Source organism: Poecilia formosa, unplaced genomic scaffold, assembly GCF_000485575.1.
Source record: "Poecilia formosa unplaced genomic scaffold, Poecilia_formosa-5.1.2 Scaffold168, whole genome shotgun sequence".
NCBI lineage: Eukaryota > Metazoa > Chordata > Actinopteri > Cyprinodontiformes > Poeciliidae > Poecilia > Poecilia formosa.
Window position 1 is genome coordinate 43,062 of NW_006800107.1, and position 20,838 is coordinate 63,899.

At 36.0% G+C, this 20,838-nt stretch overlaps 1 protein-coding gene and 1 long non-coding RNA gene across 4 annotated transcripts; both read right to left on the reverse strand.

Moving 5' to 3' along the window:
* Positions 1 to 68: 68 nt before the first annotated feature.
* On the reverse strand, positions 69 to 10,236 carry znf512 (zinc finger protein 512). Of its 3 annotated transcripts, none has more exons than XM_007564757.2 (16): positions 9,939 to 10,236; positions 8,053 to 8,189; positions 7,913 to 7,968; positions 7,727 to 7,785; positions 6,482 to 6,990; positions 6,285 to 6,398; positions 6,084 to 6,182; positions 5,703 to 5,827; positions 4,786 to 4,872; positions 4,449 to 4,547; positions 4,206 to 4,373; positions 3,895 to 4,092; positions 3,710 to 3,811; positions 3,182 to 3,244; positions 2,869 to 2,967; positions 69 to 1,704 (listed from the first exon to the last, which is right to left on the reverse strand). In XM_007564757.2, exons 2-16 carry the CDS (start codon positions 8,150 to 8,152, stop codon positions 1,099 to 1,101), a joined length of 2,484 nt encoding a protein of 827 aa, XP_007564819.1. In that variant the 5' UTR covers positions 8,153 to 8,189; positions 9,939 to 10,236; the 3' UTR covers positions 69 to 1,098. The 3 variants fall into 3 exon arrangements, with proteins under 3 accessions (XP_007564819.1, XP_007564820.1, XP_007564821.1); XM_007564758.2 differs by having other exon boundaries at positions 6,309 to 6,398; positions 9,939 to 10,235; XM_007564759.2 differs by lacking the exons at positions 7,913 to 7,968; positions 8,053 to 8,189; positions 9,939 to 10,236 and having other exon boundaries at positions 6,482 to 6,916.
* A 9,719-nt stretch (positions 10,237 to 19,955) lies between these two features.
* On the reverse strand, positions 19,956 to 20,832 carry LOC103146737 (uncharacterized). The gene is made up of 3 exons (XR_477172.2): positions 20,707 to 20,832; positions 20,596 to 20,620; positions 19,956 to 20,500 (listed from the first exon to the last, which is right to left on the reverse strand). It is a non-coding gene; the product is annotated as an uncharacterized LOC103146737 (long non-coding RNA).
* Positions 20,833 to 20,838: the final 6 nt, after the last annotated feature.

Below are 20,838 nucleotides of genomic sequence, written 5' to 3' on the forward strand. Positions count from 1 at the left end.
GTAGTTTTGTCCTGAAACACAAACAACACCTCACAAACATTTAAAATTCTCAGTGGGAAGCTCTTAAAACAAATTCATTCAAGACTTGACTCTTTAGTTTGGTTTGAAAATAAATGTGCAAAATGCAGAAAACAAGAAGAAAATACATTAATTAACATTTCATCAGCTGAAAAAAATATATCTGTTAAACATTAGCGCTAGAAATAACTGAAATAAACATGTCTAACAACAGTGGATGTAAATTGCAGAGGACATGAACATTCATCTAATCTATCAATATCAGGAATACATTAGGAGACAATAACAAATCTGGAAACAGGACATTTTAAATTATTTTTCCCTTCATCAGTTAACAAAATGTATTCATGCAGTCTAAAAGTTTTTATGATTTGTGTTAAAAATAACAGAATTTCTGCTGTGTGTGAACTTTATGTAGCTGTAGACTTAATCTAATATTAGGATCAGTTTGAGTAGAGGAAACTAATCATATTTAATCTCTTTTTGTGCTTTTGACACTGAAAATATTGAAGAATAAAACTTAACGTGCTTTTTTTGTTATCAAGACCAACACAAACAGAAGTATAACACAATCGTTGGGGATGAAAATGTTGGAAAAGTCTATTTTACACATAAGAAAAAGGTATTTGACTTTAAGAAACACAGTTACTGAGTTGGAGTGCTACTTTAATATTTCTCCTGTCTTTCATCTGATGAAGCCACAGATGTAAATAAAACAAAATGGGGTTAGACGGATCAAACGTATGAGGCACAAAGTGTTGTCAGAGAGAACAAAATACGTTCTCAAATAAAATATGCTGACATCCTCACGTTGTGTTGAACCAACTTTACCTTCTACGGTTAACAACAAAGACAGGAAGGTTTTAAAAGAATTAGACATTAAAAATCTGTGAAAACGTCCAGATAAATGTTGTGACTACATTTAGTGTTAAGTCCACAACTTCATGCTCTACGTCCTTCATCAGCTCAAAGTTTTATTTGTAGTACCTTCTTGTTGTCGTCTCATCTTTAGTAGGAGTAGCCGTCTGTTGCATCATTTATTTTAGCAGCTGATGCAGGATCCTATCAGGCATTTCGCCATCATTTTGCAGCGTCAGCATGCGGCTCCATGATGTCAGGCTGTTTCAGGTTCCACTGGTCAATCTGGCGCTGTGTGCCATGAAGCCCGGCTTCCACCTCACTGCTGCCGAAACCGAAGCAGTCCGTCTGTTTCCCGTCCACCATCCCGGTTTCTCCTATCGTTTCTCCCTTTATCCTCCCGTTGACCTCCATTATCTCATCGCTGTTCTCCTCTGATTTGATCACGTCCACCATGTGCATGTCGATGTGTTCCGGACCCAGCACGGCTTCCTTGCGGTCCATGTCCAACCACACCGGTCCAGCTGGAGGTTCTAGGGAAGTGTAGTGGAGTTCTGGCTCATCTTGTGAGTGGAGGTTCTGCTGCTCCGGGTGGAGGAACTGGGTTTGGTGCTGCAGGTGATGTAGAGGCTGCAGTGGATGCTGCAGGGGCTGCTGGTGGTGGTGGTGGTGATGATGATGATGATAATGGTGATGCTGCTGCTGGTGCAGGTGGTGGAAGTGGTACTGGTCAACAGTTTGCTTATTTGCATGGACTGACTCTTTTGGTTGGTTCTTGAGGAACTTCTCAAACTTCTTGGAGGCTTTTTTGTTTGTTACAAACCAGTCCTGTTAGGTCATAAAGCAAAGATATAAGTGAAAATCAAATGGTTAAGTAAGAATGGAAGCAATTACTATTAATTGTCGACTATAATCACCATCACTATCTACAATAAGTTTGAAGAATTCTGAGTTAATATGAGTTACAACATTTAATTTCCCGTTGGAATCAATAAAGTACTTAATTTTGAATAGAATTTGATTTAATATTTTATTAGATTAAAATTAGTTCCAAACGATTAAACATCTGTTTAAGCCTTCTTGTAGTGTTGTAGTTTGGCCGCCATCCAGCAGAGGGCACCGCTGGTCACCCTTAGGCGCAGCCTTTGTTATAGAAATTAAAGATGGCGGCTAACCTAGAACGGCAAAGAGAAACGGTCCAAGGAGAGTTCGGTGCAGGATGCAAAATGCACTGTAAGCGGTTCTGTTCTAAAATATAAATACTCAACAAGTTACTTAAGTTTCACTTTAATGGCGATGATTCACCCGAGCTGCGTGACGGAGCAGCTTCTCAGCTTAAGGCTGAAAAAATTGAATATGGGAAAAAACCTTTTGCAACGTTGATTTTTGTAGCATCCCTTCAGGAGTAACCAAACGGTGTTTATGCATGAACGTCTCTCTGTTCGCGGGGTATTGATGTGAGAAAACCACAACTTTCTATTTATTCAGTTAGTATTTTATACAGCTGATACAAAATGTTAAAATTTAATGATGTTTTTTTTAATTCACCATATTATGAAAGATTTTGCAATTTATATAATGAAAAGGCAACCGATTTTCTTAATCCATAAAAAGCTCAGGTTTTAAGAAAATGGCTGCTTGGCTGATTAATATGACCAACTTCAGATTAGCTCAGTTGATAATTTGCATCACTAAAGCTTTTCATTTTATTTTACATTACGTTATCTGCTTCCTGCACTGAACAGTTCACCCAGAAGAACTGCTTTTCTTCAAGAACCAAGAAACATCTTTTCCCCCCCAAACTAATTCTCAAATTAAATCTGTATATGACCATAAAGTTTTAATCTGAAATCAAATCTTTTCTGAACCCTTCTGAGCCTATCAACTGATATAATAAGACAAATTAATACAATGGAGTCATCAGCATAAAGCCTGACCATAATGGGACAAAAAAGCATATCCAAAGCAAGAAACTTGGTAATTTATTATTACCTGTGAGTGGACTGAGTTTATGTGATATTTCACTCCACTTTCAGAATTAAACTCCTTGTTGCAGATCAAACATCTGTATTTTCCAGCCTCAAATTCACCCTGAAAAAAGACAAAACAAACCTTAACCTTCACATAAGTTATTAAATACTCTAAACAATACACTATTACTTTTTAATTCAAAGTTTATATTTTATTTAGGGTTATAAAAACAGAGAAGGAAGGAAAATATGCTGATTTGATATATTTCATTTATTCCAAGATTTAACTGAATTTTTTGGAAATTATCTTTCTAGACACCGAACAGATGGTGTACCTTTGTGCACAGTCCCAGGTGAGCTTTCAGCCCAGACACACTGGTGTATGTGCAGTCACAACCCTGAGGACAGAATATAGCGCAACACATCACATGAGTTTCACTTTACTGATACTGAAACATTGTATTTTTTAAAGTTGGTATAGGTAAAGTAGAAAAAAAAACATTTTTTGAAGTGTAAATCCAAAAGTCTGTTATTACTTCATGGTGATATTTCTATGGATGGAGGAAATGTGAGTTTAAATAAATAAAAATCCAATAATATTTTTTAAAAAACACCACATGTGAAATGAACCCAAGGCTTTAATATGAGGTGCAACATCTGTAAAACATGCAGAGTATATCCAGAAAACTATTTTTTGGTGCTATTGCCCCTGTAAATGGTTTCTACCATCTGGTCCAGGCTGGCAGTACCTAAGCGCAGCTCGAAATAGATTGCAAATAAATCATCAACTTCATTTTTAATCAGATTAACTGTTCAGGTTTAAAATGTAATTCTAGTAAACGTCAAACAAAAGTGTGTCCTACTTGGTTAGGGCAGTGAACTTTCCTCTGCAGCTTCACCTCATTCTTCCACTTCCTCAGCACCTCTTGGCTGAATGCCGGCAGGCCAGGTCGGGCGTATTTCAACTGGAAATGGCAACAAAATGAAAAAATTAGAGCCTAGGGGTTTCCATAAAACCAATTTTTGTGATCAATAACATTCTTCATGCCTTCTTATCGTCAGGCACAAGGTCTGACTGAAACTTCCTCTTGGGCCAGTCCTTTGGCAGTTCATTGTTGGCGATCTCAGCCAGGTGGAAGTTGGCCACCTGTGCAGAGGCGCGCTGCACTCTGCCGCTGGGCGTCCGCTCTGGGTTAGCCTCCCTGTGGGCCTTCAGGGCCTCATCCTCTTCAGGCTTCTGGGGCGTCTGGAAGGAACGAGTGGAAGTCTTGATCAAAATGCGACATTAGCAGTAATTTATGCAACAAATGACAAATTACTGAAGTGACAAATTACTGTAAATGTGTAAAGTCAGCTTACAGGAGCATGCTCTGACTTCAGGTGGTACTCTAGACCAGCCTTGGATTTGTACGCTTTCCCACAGTGGGAGCAATTCAGCAGCAGCTTCTCCAGCTCAGACTCTTCCTTCCCACACTTCTTCATGTGGTACACGTAGCCCATGATGCTGGTGAAGGCAGCAGTGCAGCCCTGGGAAATAAAAGGTATTTGTGAGTCTTGTATGGTTTTAAAACAGACCAAACTGCAATGTGATCAACGCCTCACTTCTTTAGAGCATTTCAGTTTGCCGAGTCTCTTCAGGATTTTACGCAGTTTGTCTTTGATGGCGCGGTCGTCGAGGCCCTTGGTGTCATCAGCTGATGGCTTTCAAGATTAGAAAAGTTAATATCAGCATTCTGGCATTGCAGATATTACAGCACATTTATAAATAACACGTTGCACATGACGTACGCATTATAAATGATTAAATCAAACATTTAAAACTCCTGCAGGTGAAACAAAAACAAGCATGAATGCTGTTTTTTGAGCAACAGAACAATAGCAGTTTTACTTTACAATGTAGTGTGTACAGAAATAAAGAGGACATAAATAATGATCTTACCAGGTTGCTGTGGTCAGCCATGATGTGATACTTCATCCCTGTGGAGGATTTAAGCTGCTTCCCGCAGTGCTGACAGATAAAAGGTTGCTGCAGATTGACAACGCATTTTTAACAAGTTTAATACTTTACACCAAGTACTTAAGGCATAAATGTGGTTATATTCCACATGATCTTAATAAATACTTAGGAGTGTATTTTACTGATATTTTTTATGGTAGACTAACACAAGTTGGTGCATCATGTTAAAGTGGAAGGAAAATAATAAAAAACTGTAAAGACTTCAGTGGTTGTCAGAGAACATTAATGATTAAAAATCAGAGGTCAGGACAGTTGTGGAGAAATTTAAAGAACGGTGAAGTTAGAAAATCATAACATCCCACATTGCTTCTGTTCAATCCTAAATCACTGTTGTTTACAGATATTGCTTGTGTAAAGGTTTAGAAATGTGCAAGTATGTGGAAAAAAATAAGCAAAAAAACCTTAACATGTATGTAATTAATTAAAATGAATCAGTTAAAGTCACTTTAATATGTGATTTTAAAAGCCGTATATGAAAGACTTGTAAAATATTAATAATTTTACTTTGAGAGATGCCCGCCTCATTTCCGATCTGTAAACTTCGGTTGAGTGAAAAATAATTTTAATTTTAAATCTGCCATGAGTGTGAATAATTCCTGCAATGTTTTGTTTCAAAATGCACACCACATATTTCAGATTTCTATTTGCATAAATTATATCCTTTTCATTGTCACCTTTCTCACAGTTATAATCCACTCTTGTTCTATCAGATGAAATCCCAACAAAATTCACTGAATGTTTCAGTTGGAATGGGACACAGTTTGAAGTGGCATAAATATAAATGTAATATATATAATATTTATAATATAAATTTTTCAGGGTAGTGTTTGAAGCCTCACCAGTCTGCAGTTCTCCATGTGTTTCTTCAGCCCCTCCACAGTTTTCCTGCTCACACTTTTGCATTTGGGACACGTCACTCTCCCTTTGGCCACAATCTGGAGCTGCCAGCGCTCCTCTTGGCTTCCTGGAGACGGAGCACAGCAAGAATAACAATAAAGTTTTACTATCAGAGACGGAAATATCTGAATACCAAACCAACAGATTATCTGTGCATCTAATGAATGCACATAATGCAAATTATGGATAATTTTATACAAACATTTAAGGATCAAGTTTATTTCTCAAACTGCAGGACTACTTCCTGGATCCAGGTGACATTTAGTTTTAATACTAATCAAAAATTTTTAAATTAGATCCATTTTTAATTAAGCTGTTCTCACCTGGAGGGTAGGTTGGAGGTTCCTTCTTGATTGGAAGAAGGATGGGTTTCTGATCTTCATTCATTTGGACAGCTGAACTCCTACTAACACTGACTGCATCTAAAATTGAGATACATGAAATACGTTTCTTTACTACTGCATTAGATTTATGATTTAATGTGATCTCAGCTGAATCCAAATCAGCTCTGTAAAAAGTTGAACCTGTTGGACAGGATGGAGACCTACAGGACATGCTGCCCTCTGGTGGTGGAAGGAAGTTATTTACAGCAGGGCTTGGCTCCACTTCTGCTCTCTGGACCTTCTTCATGTTCAAGTCTTTGAAATATAATATGAAAATAACATTGAGCTACCTTATGTAACAAGCTTGTTGCATATGAGAAACATATTCTGGTGCTTACCGGGTCTCCAGATGTTTCCTCGCTCCCTGTTTGAGTCGCTCCAGACTTGCTCATCCTGGCTTCGGCTGTTTCCCCACCTTTGGTCTGGTCCGCCGGAGGATCCGTCTGTTCCTGGATCCCTTCCACTGTTCCAGGCCTGATCCTGGCTTTGGTTTCTCCCCACCCCCCATCCAGACTCGGGACCTTGCTCCTGGCTCGTGATCCAAGCCTGATCCGGTCCAGGATGACCTCCATCTCTGTCAGGAATCCATGTTTGGGGTTCTTCTCTGCCTGGAGTCCAGGGTTCAGGGCCTCGCTCCCTGCTGGAGCTCCAGGTCTGTTCCTCAGGCTGCGGCTGCTCCCGGCTCGCCTCTGGTCCATCAGGCCAGTGGTCCTTCCCCATCTCTCTTGGAGGCATGTTTATGGACCTTTCATCTGAGCCGTTGGCCAGGCCACCTGATGACATCACAGAGCAGCTGGTGGTCGGATAATCCACAGATCCCAAGGAAACATTCTGGAGGTCCTCATACCTGGTATGAAAACAAAATACATATTCTACAAACCTGTGACAATGTAACGTTTTCTCATTTTTTTAGTAAAAGCTGACGTATTATGCCTCCTTGAACAGGTTAGGAAATGTCTATTGGTATATACAAAACATTATATTACCTTTTTTGCACAACAATGACATTTTAGTCCACTCAGTTTTGCCTAATTTGAGCTCCTTTCAGAATGAGCTGTCACTGTCCCTATAAATCCAGTAAGCTGCTGCTGGCCACGCCCCCCAACTCAACAATTACAAACCAATGTGTTATTATGCAACTGTACATCTTTGAAAAGCAGAATTGAAGCCTCCTGCACAACCAACAAGAACGCAGCAAGTGGTTTCTGAATAAGTCAACAAAACACTTGTCATGTCCAGCAGCCATTGTACAGCGCATCTAGAGCAGTAATACCAGCTAAACAAATGTGCTGCGTAAATTAAGTGTTTTTATATCTTCTCACTTTCTCCACCGGTGATGAAGTGCAACACATTCTGTACCCAGAATGCAATTCAGGCACATTTTATGGTATGAGAGAAATACACCTGATGTGTTCAGACATGGCTCATCAACTGGTGCTCAGTTTCTAACCACATAAATTTGAGCTTTTTTAGTAAAACAGTCTGAATTAGGTGAGTAATTAACATAATCTGTGTCAGAAAAAAATATACTTTCAAAAAAATGCACTTGCATTTGCTATCTGGCCATATTTCAAAGGTTTTACCTTTTTTTGCTGCAAGTTCTTTTCATCTTTACATCGTTTTGATCTTGAGTCTCTTCATCCTGCAAAAAACAAACAGAACTGTGAGGATGAAGCCTGGACAGTCGTACAAACTCATAAATCAGAACTTTCAACATAAATAATGTAATATAGAAAAAGCTACAGGATGCAATCGTTTGTCTTTCTTACCTCTGGATACTCAAACGTATTTAGTTCACCTTGTCTGTCAGGAAACCTTTGGACAGCTGATGTTTAAAGACACAAAGTAAGTTCAGTTAGCTGGACAAAATGTGGGAATATAAAAATAAATTCCTTCTTTATCGCTCTACCTGGACATGGAGGTGAACTTCTGGCTTGTGATTGGACAGGTTTCCTTTTCCTCGGCACATACAGAGGTGACATATCCCCTCCGATGTGGGCGGGGTCCATGCTACGAGAGCCAAGCCCTCCACTGAAGAAATCAGCACTGCAAATAGAAATAATGGAAGAAACATTCATGGACTTCAATTGTTATTACCCAAAATATGCCAGGAAATTTTCTATTTTCATGAAAGATTAAGTTTAATTTATCTTCAATTTCTAATTTGAAATTAATTCAGATTGTTTTATATATTGTTTTGCAATTTTTACAGAAATGTACTGTGAATTGTGAACCACTAAATAATAATGACACATTATTGAGAGAGAATATACAGTTAAGAAAACTCAGTATTTTTTATGTCAATTTTATTTATTTAAGACTTTATAAAATATAGTTCCATGAAAATTCTTCACCAGTAATAATAAAAACAAGTATCAATTAAATAATCAACAAGGAGTGACAAGAAAGAAAAGAATCAAGTTGAAACAGTTGAAAGGAACATTTAACAAAATAAATCAAGTCCAAGGCCGGAACCCTGAGGATCTCCATCTGTAAACAAGGCTGCTCCTGCTGATAAATGAAAGGTTCAATCTCCATTTATCCAAGTAATTTAAAAGTCCTGCTTCACTTATTATGATCAGAATAATAAAATACATAAATGTCTTTAAAAATATATAGTTTTAGGAATTAGTTGCCTGTACTGAACGGTGTTCCTTAGGTTTGATGTTCAAAGTTAAGCTACAAACATAATGGAAGTGTTTTAATAACCTCTATAATACATTTTCCATATAATTACCATTACAATAGGATATAATGATCTTGTGTTATTGCAAATACATTCTTCTGTGAACAAGAAACTGACTTGAAGGAAAGGAATTAATAAACTATTTTTCCTTTCAATCTTTAAATAATTTAAAACAAACAACCCCTAAATTAATAACATATTCATTAAACATCCCCATATGTGATTACCAGGATTGTGGTGCACCTATTCAACTTTATATAAAAAAATGACAATATATAAAATTTGTTTGGTGTCTAAAAATATTTCATTACAAAATAAAATAGAAGAATTTTTTAATGTCTAGACATTCCTTTGATTTGTTATCATATACATTTAAACTGAGAATCGTCTTGAATTAAAGTCTAATTTCTTTTGAAACAGAAATCTGCATTTCAAAAGGAGTGCTGAATGAGACTAATGAGGTGTAGAAAGTTTTAGAAAATCCACACTATTCATGGTTATAAAAGTTAACCATCTGTAAACAGAATAGGGGATAATTCTGAGGGAAATTATTGCTCCACAATATTTAATTTTTTTAGTATTTTGGAAATTATATTCGTATGTAAATTTAGTAGAGTTCAGAAGGCATAGTATTTCTTTCAGAAAAAGTTGTGATGAATGATGAACGCCTGATGATTCACTTTCAGCTCCTGTTGTGTTTACACTCTGCATTTGCATCCCATCTGACATGTGAGCTGTTTGTGACGGATGTGCGCATATGAGGCCAGTCTGCTCCGTTTCAACAACACTGACATAAAATGTGAAAGAAAATTGTAAATTGTTTAAAATGAATTTAAAAAAGTGAATAGTATGACGTTTTACACTAAACCTGGTCAGAAGAGAGCCATTTTTGCAAAGCTGAGAATAAAAAATGATCTCTGTCCACCACCATCTGTGTCTGGGTGGATAAAAGAGAGAAAAAACAAAAAGATTTGGATTTCAGACGACGAAAACGAGAAAAGCAGAGCTTGTGTCAGACATCCGATAAGCATTTCGCCCCCATACTGAGGCTCCACTCCTGACCGCCTTTCATTGTTTCTTAACGGGGTGAGAAATACCAGAGAGCCTACCGTCCTACAGCCCAGTCCCTCTGCAAGGACGGCCAGCCTCCATGTCTTCCAGCCCGGCCTCCTCTGTCGCCTTTTCCCCGGCAGAGCAGCCGCCAGGCGGGCTAACATCAAGGACAGGCCCGGTCCCTGGATGAACACGGAGAAAACCTAAAGCTGTGGCTGCACCTACATATGGACCAGCGCACTCACACGTAGGAGTATAGCAGCCACTGGATGCGTGTGTTGTTGAGCGGAACGCCCTCCTCCTGCTGGAGAGAACAAATAAGACCCGCATCAGCTGGTGCGTTCAAGGCCTGCGGGACATACCGCAATGCAAACCCTACGAGGAGGATTAAGTTTACCGAAAAAAAGAGAAATAAACTCTGACTTTAATCTTAGAATTATGACTTTTGAGTTCAAAAGATGAAAGTCGGAATTCTGACTTCAATCTAAGAATTATTAGTTTTCATCTCTGAATTCCGACTTTTCATTTCTGAATTCTGACTTTTCATCTGAATTCTGACTTTTCATTTCTGAATTCTGACTTTTCATCTGAATTCTGACTTTTCATTTCTGAATTCTGACTTCTGATCTCAGAGAATTAAAGTCCAAATTCTGAAAAATATAATAAAAAAATAAATCTGAATTATGAGTTTTAGTTTAGTTCCTTGCAAACCACCAGACTTTCATGTTTAGTGGTTTTCAGCAAAATTAGCCTTGGGTTGTTTATCATATCTGTGTTGCCATGTGATGGACTCCTCTTCCAATCCTGCACGGATAAGCAGCTGTAGATAATGGATGGGTAATATATTTCATCTTCATACAGTTTTTTATTCAGTTTAACTGAAGAAGCTAAGACAAACTATGCAAAACTTTGTAAGTAGCTAAGGGAACACTGCAAGAACAAGGAGGAAATCAAGAATTCCTGTCTCATAATTTTCTGCCTGTGTAAAGCACTTTTATATTAAAAGGTTATGTTTATTTTGACCTAAAACTTGTTAAATAAAAACAAATTTTCTTTTCAGAACTCGTGTTTGTTTGTTAAATAATGGACAGATCATTTGGATCACTAGCGGAAAACTTGATGTTGGACTGAAGGAAAAAGCATTTCTCAGATCCTCTTTTTTAAATTCACATTTTGCATGTTTTTGCACTTTGATTTGAGTTTCTCCTGATTCTAAAAACAGCCCAAGCACTTAAAAAACCCACACACTCATTTTTTGCAATAAGTTGTTTTTTGGTGTCTGGAAAATGAGCCTTTTCAAAAACCTTCCAATTGTAATATCCCTGCCCGTTACCTACCAACCCAACCCTGAGCTCCAGGATGTTTGACCAGCTGATTTTCACTTCCATATGTGCTGTACAATGGCTGCTGGAAAAAAACGAGCGCGTTGTTATTGACTTACCATTCAGAAACCACTTCCTGCTTCTTGTTGGTTGTGCACAAGGCTCTACTTCTGCTTTTCAAAGATGTACGGTTGCTTTATTATGTAGACTAAAATCTCATCATCTAACAATGATTTTAGTGCAAAAAGTGTAATGAACTTGTTTTGTGTGAGGCCATCCTAACCTGTTCAAGGAAGCACAATATGTCACCTTTAAGATATAAATTCCAGATACTGTTAATTTTCTAGATATGTATTCTTTCTTAGGTTTCATTCTTCTTCTGCTTTCCACATTGCTTTCTTATTTCACTGTAGCACATTTGCAAGAAAGATGCAAACCCTACAGCACAAATCATGATGAGAAAACCATTCAGTGGGTTAAATTGTGAAGAAAAAAAAGAACTTCATATGGTGTTTATGCTGAGAAGGTTTGTGAAAGTGATTCAGTGTTTACCACTGAAGTTGGAGCATCATGACGACAGCAGCAGCAGTGAGCAGCACAGAGATCATGGCTCTCAGATGCTTCTCTGCAGAAGCTGCTCTTATTTTGCTGCCGTGTTTAAATATATTTTATCTTATTATATTAAACTGATGAAGAAGAATATATATAAAAAACTTATGGTGGATGTAAAGAATTAAAAATCAACCAACATATTCTGTCGTAACTATTTTAGTCTTCTCTGTTCCTTCCTTTTTTCTAAAACTGTTCCCCTCAGATTATGTATGTAGGCCCGGGGATTTCATTACAGTTTAACACATAATTTCCACTTAACTGTACAGCAGACTAACTTCCTGTTTCTTATCTTTCACACTTGGTCTGCCCGCCCAACCAGCACCTCTGCCTTTGCAGTTATTTAGAAGACATGCTCGCTCAAAGTGAAAGTAAAAGTGCTTCTCTAACTGGTTTAGCTTTACTGCAGTGAGGACGAATCAGAAAACCAAGAAACAATCAGGCTGTACAAGTAAATATCTGTAATAGTGTAGGGTGATCCTCATCGGGGTCCTGAGTCTCGGATGCTTCAAAGAGGAACCACTGGAAGGTATTTTTTGCTTTTTTGACTCAGTGAATGTATGTGCAGAGCAGCTGATTCCACTTTGATTGCAATGACGTACTTAGTTTCTTATGTATGTTCATATTTTCATTTTCAAATGTCAAACAGTTCTAACCGACACTTTGTCTCGTTCTTTTTACGCAGAAACATGTCCCAGCAGCGAGAAACTGGTGAGGAGATCTAGTTTACAGATTAAACTCAGGACAGGGGCCACACACAGAACGTTTTATGCAAATAACAACCGTCTGTTGGTGGAACAAAACACACTCAAGCGTCAAGGTTATGAATGACTGTGCAACTTCCTTCCTGTTTTGGAGGCTTCTGCTGTTTTTTTTGTTTCAGGGTTTGAGCTCTTTAGTTTTCAGCCACAGCAGGCAGCAGGTTCACACAGCGGGGCGGCTGCAAGAACCGAGGAACTTTTAGATAAATATCCAACCTTTAGATATGACTGAGTATTCTGTATTAAGAGTTTAGCAGCTGAAATCACCTCAAACTGATCAGAAGAGCTTGATTTAGGAAAAATGACAAATGTCTGAAGAAGTATTCTATAAATGTGATTATGACCTGTTGATGTTTTTTACAGCACATATTTAATGTAGTTTCTATCCTTTGGATAGAAGGTCAATACAAACAAAAGCTTGAATTCACTGGATTATTGCTTTCTAATTGACCAATAATTGAAAACTGAAGCTGATCTGTGATATTGACAGAAGTTTAGGTAATTTACAAAAATGTTAGAAAGCTGTGGATGGGTGCAGAAACACAAAAAAGAATCACATGTTTGTTTCAGTTCCCTTTTGATTCAGTGCATGAGTATATCAGTGAGGCACAAGCAGAAACAAACCCTGAAATGGTGTTTAATTTAGATTAAAGATTTGCTCTTTAGCCTTGTTTCTGTGTTTTTGCAGACATGGATTAGCTAGTGATGTTATGCAAGCAGGAAAACGCCCCGTCTCACACAACAAACTTAATATCAGTTGATCTCAACAAATTCTTATCTGTTTGCTCTTATGCAGCTCAGAGGTGGTGCAAGGTTGAAGACAAATTTATTTCTCATTTATTTCTTGAAATTCTTTTGTTTGCAAACTTATTTCATTACCCAATTTAGGTAAGAAATCATTGTAGCTCCGGAAAACAAAGTGAAAAAACCACAAAAACAAGTTAAAGTACCATAAAAAGTTGGTGTTAATCAGTGTTGGTTCTAACTGAATCTTATTGTCTGTTAATGTTTAGGCTTGGGGAGAAGGTTTTATGTCTTAGTAGCAGGTAAAACCAACGGGGCTCATCACTCCATCGTTGACAAGCTGAGCAGCGCAGGCCAAGTTGAAGCTTACTCTCCTACAGACTGTGACTACGTCCTGCTGATCTGCCCAATCGCTTCACGCGTCCTGACAGACATCACTGAGGCTCTCAGCAAGGCTCCGAGTAAGACTGCTTCACATTAATGGAAAATATTCATCAGTTTGTGAGCTTATGCTAAAGCAGACTTGGTTTACACAGCAAATAATGATCCAAAAAAACACCAGAAAGTCCATCTGTTAGTGGCTCAAGAAAGGAGAAAAAGGAATGGCCTAGTCAAAGTACAGATGTAAATCTAATTCAGATAATGTGACATGGCTTTAAAGCAGCATTTCACCCTAAAACCCTTCAATATGGCCAAATTAAAATAATACTGCAAACAAGGGTGAGGTTGAATTAATAAGTAAAATCATTAAAAATGTATTTTTGTATTTATCTCAGGTTTTTTTGTCTAATTCTAAAATTTACTGGATCTGAAACATTTAAAAAAGTAGGAAAAAAAAGAAGATTTTTTTAATTTCATGCATGACAACAAAGTTATCCAACTCATAAAATTAGTGAAAAATGTACCAAATCTGGGTTCCATTTATCTGTTAAAACTGACTGTAAGGAACTAGAGTACAATGTTATTTAAAAAGTGTTTTATATTCATGTTTTCTGTGTTTTTAGATGGTAAACCCATCGTTCTGGTGGTGATGCATCACACATTCGACCCCAACCACGTCGTAGCTGAAAGCAGGAGGCAGGTGCAGCACCAGAACGTCCGCCTCACCGTGGATTACTTTTTCCATCAGGATAAAATCCTCAACTGTAACCATAACGACATATCATGGCATGAAATCCGGAGGTTTCTCAGCCTTCCAATTTCCAGGGTAAATATTGATTTTAATGTAATCATTTGCAGTGGAGTGATGACTTTACTCACTTTGTTTCTGTTCTTTCAGAACTCTTTCCTGCAATCTCTGATTGAAGGTAAATACAGCAGAAACCAACATTTTTATTTATTATGTTTTTTTCTCCTGTCTCACTTCAGAACTTTAATTAAATGTGTAAAGGGTAAATATTACAGTTTGATGTGAAGTTCTTAAAAAGCTAATTTCAATCTCAATCAGTTAAGAAGGAAAATCAAAAAGCAGCAAAATTTGTCGCATCAAAGAGGCATGGAGTTAAGAGAGAAGTGAAAGAAAGACAGATGTGTGAAAAATAGATTTTTCTAAAAAGTGATAAATGACGGTGTCAAAATTAGCCATTAGAGGCTAATTTAGAGGAAATTAATTTTATACTTTATTACTGGTTTGTTTTGAAGAGTTGAAGTTAGACCATAAAACAACTACATGATTTTATAGGATCTTTGTGATGTTTTAATTTGAACTGCTTTTCTTTAATGTGAATCTAACCAAATATCTCTTTGTTCTTTTTGCCCTTTAGGTGCAAAGAAACGTAAAGGTGCTATATTTGTCGTCTCTGTCCTTGTTGTGTCTGCAGCTGTTGTCACGACGTCCATCTTCATGGTTGTAACACATAGATATCCCTGACCTGCATCAGCTGATTCGATTCTTTCTTTAATAAATTTTTAGTTTGTCTGAAAAGACCTCATAGGATGAAAACTTTATTGTTGGATGAAGAGGTGGAAAGGCAGAAAATCTGATCACTTTTTATAACAGCAACGCATCAAAAGAGCTAATTTCACATATTTATATCTACAGATGATCTAATAAATACATTATCCTTGTAGGTTAATGTAAATGCTGCTTTAGTTTGATTTTATTAATGCAGAAGTCACATTACACATTTGTTACAAATAGAAAGTCTTTAAACATCTTCATCAGCTGGGACTTGGTCATATTTTTAGGATGTGTAAATATTCAAAGATCTGGAGAATTTTTATTTAAACTAAGTGGATTTTTGCAGTATTTATATTGGTTTTACCGTGAAGAATGTAAAATAAAAAATTATTAAAACTTTTCTCTGTGTTTTGTTTTATTTTCTGCATCATTATTTGGGCTTTAACAGGAAGTAGACGGGGTTTCATAATCAGTTTTCTTCCTCAGTCCCATTATAAAGCCAAACATCCAGAAAGCATGTGAACGTTTCACCCATATCTAAATTTTATTATTAAATTAAAAAGGAATTTAAGTTGTAAAGTTATGCTTGCAGTGGTTATTTTATTGTTTCGTTGCATTTCCTTCTCACAACTCAACTCCTTCTGGAATAAAAGAAAAACAGTATTAAAACTCTCTCCATATATTTTTATACTCTAAAAATATACCACAATGATGACGTTATTGTTTAAGAACATAATAATTACTGACTTGATGTAGGACTCGGTGGAGAGTTTTATTGCCTGTCGTCTTTGTCTCAGTGTTGGATGATGAGGCATAACTGACTCACATGTCTGTCATTATCATGCTGTTTGTTTGCATTATGATGCATTAATTTATTTATGTTACACTTTTAAAAACAGGTTGAAAACTGAACCAAAGTGCTGTACAAAAATGATTACACAATAGAATAAGTTGATCAAAAGACAGAGACAAAATAACAATACAAAAACATAATGAGTAATACTGAGAAGTAAATAAAATAAAAACAAAACATCACAACAACAAAGCCTCAATTAAATGTAAACAAATAAAAATACATTTTCCAGGTAAAATGTATCTGGAAAGGTAATTTATTCCAGAGAACAGGAGCAGTGAAACCTCGATCTCCTTTTCTCTTAAGTCGAGTTCGCAGGACTTTCAGTAGCAGCTGATTATTTTATCTTAAAGTTCTGGACACAGAGTGAAGTTTGAAAAGATAGTGAACAAATCATGTCCAGGAAATAAACCCTTTCTTGTCATAAAAAAAGATTTTTGTTGAATAGAAAATGATGCAGAAGTTTCACACCAAAAGCATTTGGCTTAGAAGAAGCAAGACATGTTTCGGCCACAAGGTGGCACTGTAGTTTTTGTAAATAGCTCATTTCCTTTATATATTTTTAAAACCAGGAATTAAAATAAGAGAAGTGAAGCTGTGGCTGCAGAACACTTAAGTAATAAAATCTGACATCATAACACACAGTAACATGACACTCTTACTTATTACTTGAAATCATCCAACCAGAGAAGTAATACTTTCTAGTATTGTTAATAAAAATGCTGTAAGTTAAATGTGCAGTTTAATCAAAAATTGCCTTAGGGAAGAAAATAATAACAGAAAATCAGTGTAATGGACAGATTCTGGAAAATATATTTATATTAGCCAAATTATTGTTTTCATAAGCAGCTTTAGAAAAATACTGTTTACTTTTCCCTTTTCATTTTCTTTTCTTTTAGCTGCTCTGCTGATCTTTTACTGAGATACTTTACAGAAAATCAGTTTATTCCTAAAATTAAACTGCATCTCGAGTCAGACAATCATCAGTAAAATAATTTGTTTCAACAAAATAGTTTGTTCCTTATCAGCTGTAAAGTGTAACACATATTTAATTGTTTTCTTTCTTTTTTCAGTTTAACTCAACTGAACCTTTAATCTGAAACTGCAGTCATGACAGGAAACTAGTTAAAAAAGCTCCAACAGGAACGACATTCGACACATTAGACTGAGTGAAAAACAAAAAGTTTATTTGAATGTATTTTCAGGAGAGATAATCTAGCACTAATTAGTTTATTTTGTTTACCAGTTTATTTTGCATTAAACCAATATCCATAAAATTTATTTTTACATTGATTTAATTATTTAACAGAATTCATGTGAACAAATCATCCACCCAGAAAGAGCTACATTATGATATTAAGATAAAAACAAAAGAAGATCATCATGGTTACATCTCACCTTCACTTCCTGCTCAGTTTGAAGACTGTCATGAAAGTCTTGATGTTTCTTATGGATGTTTTTTACTAGTAAATACAACAATTACAGCCACAACTATCGCAATCACAGCAGCTACACCTAAAATCGCTGCTATTACTACTGGGTTCTTCAAATCTGAAAGAGCAAAAGAGAAAGTTTAGATACAGTTAATCATATTTCACATATTTACAATTGAATGGTTTCAAAGTCTGTATTTGTCCTAGAAACAAGATTTATTTACTTTTTACTGAATTTTTGGAACATCCAAGATGATTCTGGATCAAATTCCATGATTTATTATTGCAGCTAGAATCGAGGAGGTCGTCGTTCCAAAACAGAAAGTCCACGGTCAGGATGACGTTGAGGTCATGCACTTGTCTGCTGCTTTCTGCTAAAGCCAGGTTTGCATCGCTGGTGTGATGCAACACGACCAGAATCCCTGGTTTATTGGCTGAATGGAAAAAACAGCAAGAAAATCGAAAAAAACAAACAAAAAACAAACAAAAAACAGATCAATTAGAAAAAGACAAACTTTTTGTTATTTCACACAATGTGTTTTATGTCTGCTTCCTTTAATGAAACTATGGTCGAAAGTAAGTTATCTGCGTATATTGTACCAGTTTTGAAACATTAATATCCTACCAGGAACTCTGGCCAGGGCTCCACTGATGTCTGCTGCAACGCGGGACACAACGGGGCAGAAAACCAGGAAGTAGTCGCACTCTTCAGGAGAGGAAACTTTGGTTTGGCCGATGTCTCTAATCATTTGAACAAGGCATCTCTGAGCTCCAGTTTCCACTCCCTCAACAATGACAAAAAACTTTTTCCCCATTTCTGCTGCAGAATGAAACATATTTAAAACATTCATAAACAACGAAGGAGCTTCAGAAATGTTTTATGTGACAAAAATATTCATTTTTCTTGCATAAATTTAAAGCCACATTTAAACTATGAAAAGATCTGCAGGAACCAGTCGTTTTTAGTAAAAGGTATAAACATATACATTTGTCAACTCATTAATAGATTTTCCTGAATGTTGTATTTTATAATCATTTTTGCTTCTGTAAGTGGACTTCCAGGTTGTTGAACATTAATTTGTAGACATTGCTCTTCTTATCTTCTGTAGGAGGTGAAAACAGCACAAACCTGTTATTGCTTGCTATGCCTGAAATATAAAATATAATGCTCAGCTGAGCAGAGGCAAGCAGCAGAAATACTTTATAGACAAAACTCTGGCACTTCACTGTGATTTTGTAAATGAGACAAAAAAAATCTCTTATTTGATGAGGTTTAATTGATTGAAAGCAATTTCTCATTTATAAACATGAAATGGGAAAAATTCATCAATGGTACCAACAACTAAAATTAAAAATATTGTAAAAGTGATTTTTTTTTGTTCACCTCTGCATTTGTTTCTATGGAGATGCATTAAAAAAAAACAGAATATTTAAGTCAACAACATCCAACTTTAACGTAAAACCAAGAGAATCATCTCAAAGTGATTTATTGCAGCTGTTCATTATAACCATCCACTGCCTCAGGAAACAAACAATATTCTACAGGTTTGCAGTTTGAAGTAAAAAAGCATTTTGAAGACTTTTGTGTGGTAATAACTCACCTAATAGACTGATAACTTCTTGTTCGTCAAACTTTCCAATGCAGCTGAAGATCCTCAGACTCACTGAAATAGTTTCAGTTTAGAGCAGCCAGTATAACATGTTTTCTTAACAGATAAGAATAAAAGCAGCAGCTCTGAATCTTATTGGACAGCTGGCAATTAGTGCATTAAAATATCAACACTATATTTTTTCCTGCAAGTAATGACTAGATTCTTGATTCATTCTGAAAACTTTTGCAAGTAGAACATTATAAGGATGCAGCTGAAAACAGGAACATCTTTATTATTCAAATGTACATAAAATATCATCAAAAACATCCTGTAGTTTTATGTTTTCCAGGTATAAATTTACAACCCGAGTCATTCTTCAATAAATGTGACATTAACACCTTCATTTTGATTCAGTTTAGTTATATTGTGTTATCTCAATGTACAAACAGATCCAATGTATGTCCACTTATGTCATTTAAAATAAAACAAGCTAAATTTTATTTCAATCCAATAAAATCTTTGCTGTCTTCATCAGTGGGTTGGGCTCCTCTGCTGTTATGGAGTTTTCAAAGACACTGGAAAAATAGTTCCTTATCATTTTATCTTTTATTCTACAGCTGCAGAGTTTAGGTGGAACATTAAAGCTCCAAAAGAAACATTTCTTAATGCATTACAAACCCATTGAATGCATTAAATTATTCAATATTTAGTTTATTTCAGTAACACGTTTCACTAAGAGAAACACAAATATATTTATTCCACACAGATTCATGTTTTCAAGCATTTATTGTTGTTAATTACAATGATTTTCAGCTTTAAATTAAAATGTTGAGGCGCAGACCATCCGCACTGACAGCAGTCTTATGTTTTATTTGAAATAACTTAAGAAAAACATCCAAATTAGTTTATATGATTTAAAAGATAAGAAATAAAATTCTGTGCAACATAAATGTATAACAATGCAACATTTATTTACAATAAAATTATTTTTATTGAAACTTCACCTAAGCAGCAGAGAAACAGTTTTCAGACTTCTTGGTACAATATATCATTTATCATCTGAAACTTTAGCACTTTTTAGAGAACAAAGACAATAATCCCATTTAAGAAATAAAAAGGTATTTAAAACATGCTCACAGTTGCCCTAAAACATTTTACAATAAACATGTTAATTACCCCTTACTCTGTGTTTATAATTATGCCTTTACATCATCATGTTGTAACAGAACCAAGGTGAATAAATATCCGAGCGTCTGTATCTGAATAACTTTAAGGTTTCTGGAGATCAACACTCCACCTGGTTGTTTTTACGAACCAATACAATAATCACCAGCACAACGATCTCAATAAAGAGAATTACACCTAAAATCTTCAGCTGTTTTGTTGTCACATAATTCTTCAACCCTGAAAAAAAAGAAGATAGTGTTTATATTTCACATATAATTTTATCAGAAAGATCAGAACATAAACAGTTGGTGTAGAAATCAGTTTCTACTTACGTTCTCCGAAGTTTTGAAAGCCAATCTGAAAGAAACAAATGGTACATTGACAATATTTAGCTTCCAGTTTACTGCATGGATAATTTCCAGTATGTTTAATAGTTTAGATACCAGTTGGTTGGAATGTCCAAGATGACTCTGGATCTGAGCCCATGATTTATTATTGCAGCTAGAATCGAGGAGATGCTTGTCGCAAAACAGAAAGTCCACGGTCAGGATGACGTTGAGGTCATGCACTTGTCT

Excerpts from the sequence above, each read along its gene's own strand:
- znf512 (XM_007564757.2), bottom strand. The coding sequence starts at position 8,152 with ATGGACCCCGCCCACATCGGAGGGGATATGTCACCTCTGTATGTGCCG. Across the intron at positions 6,183-6,284 it reads GTCTCCATCCTGTCCAACAG|ATGCAGTCAGTGTTAGTAGG; the intron begins GTTCAACTTTTT and ends TCTCAATTTTAG. Across the intron at positions 4,374-4,448 it reads AACTGAAATGCTCTAAAGAA|GGCTGCACTGCTGCCTTCAC; the intron begins GTGAGGCGTTGA and ends TTTATTTCCCAG.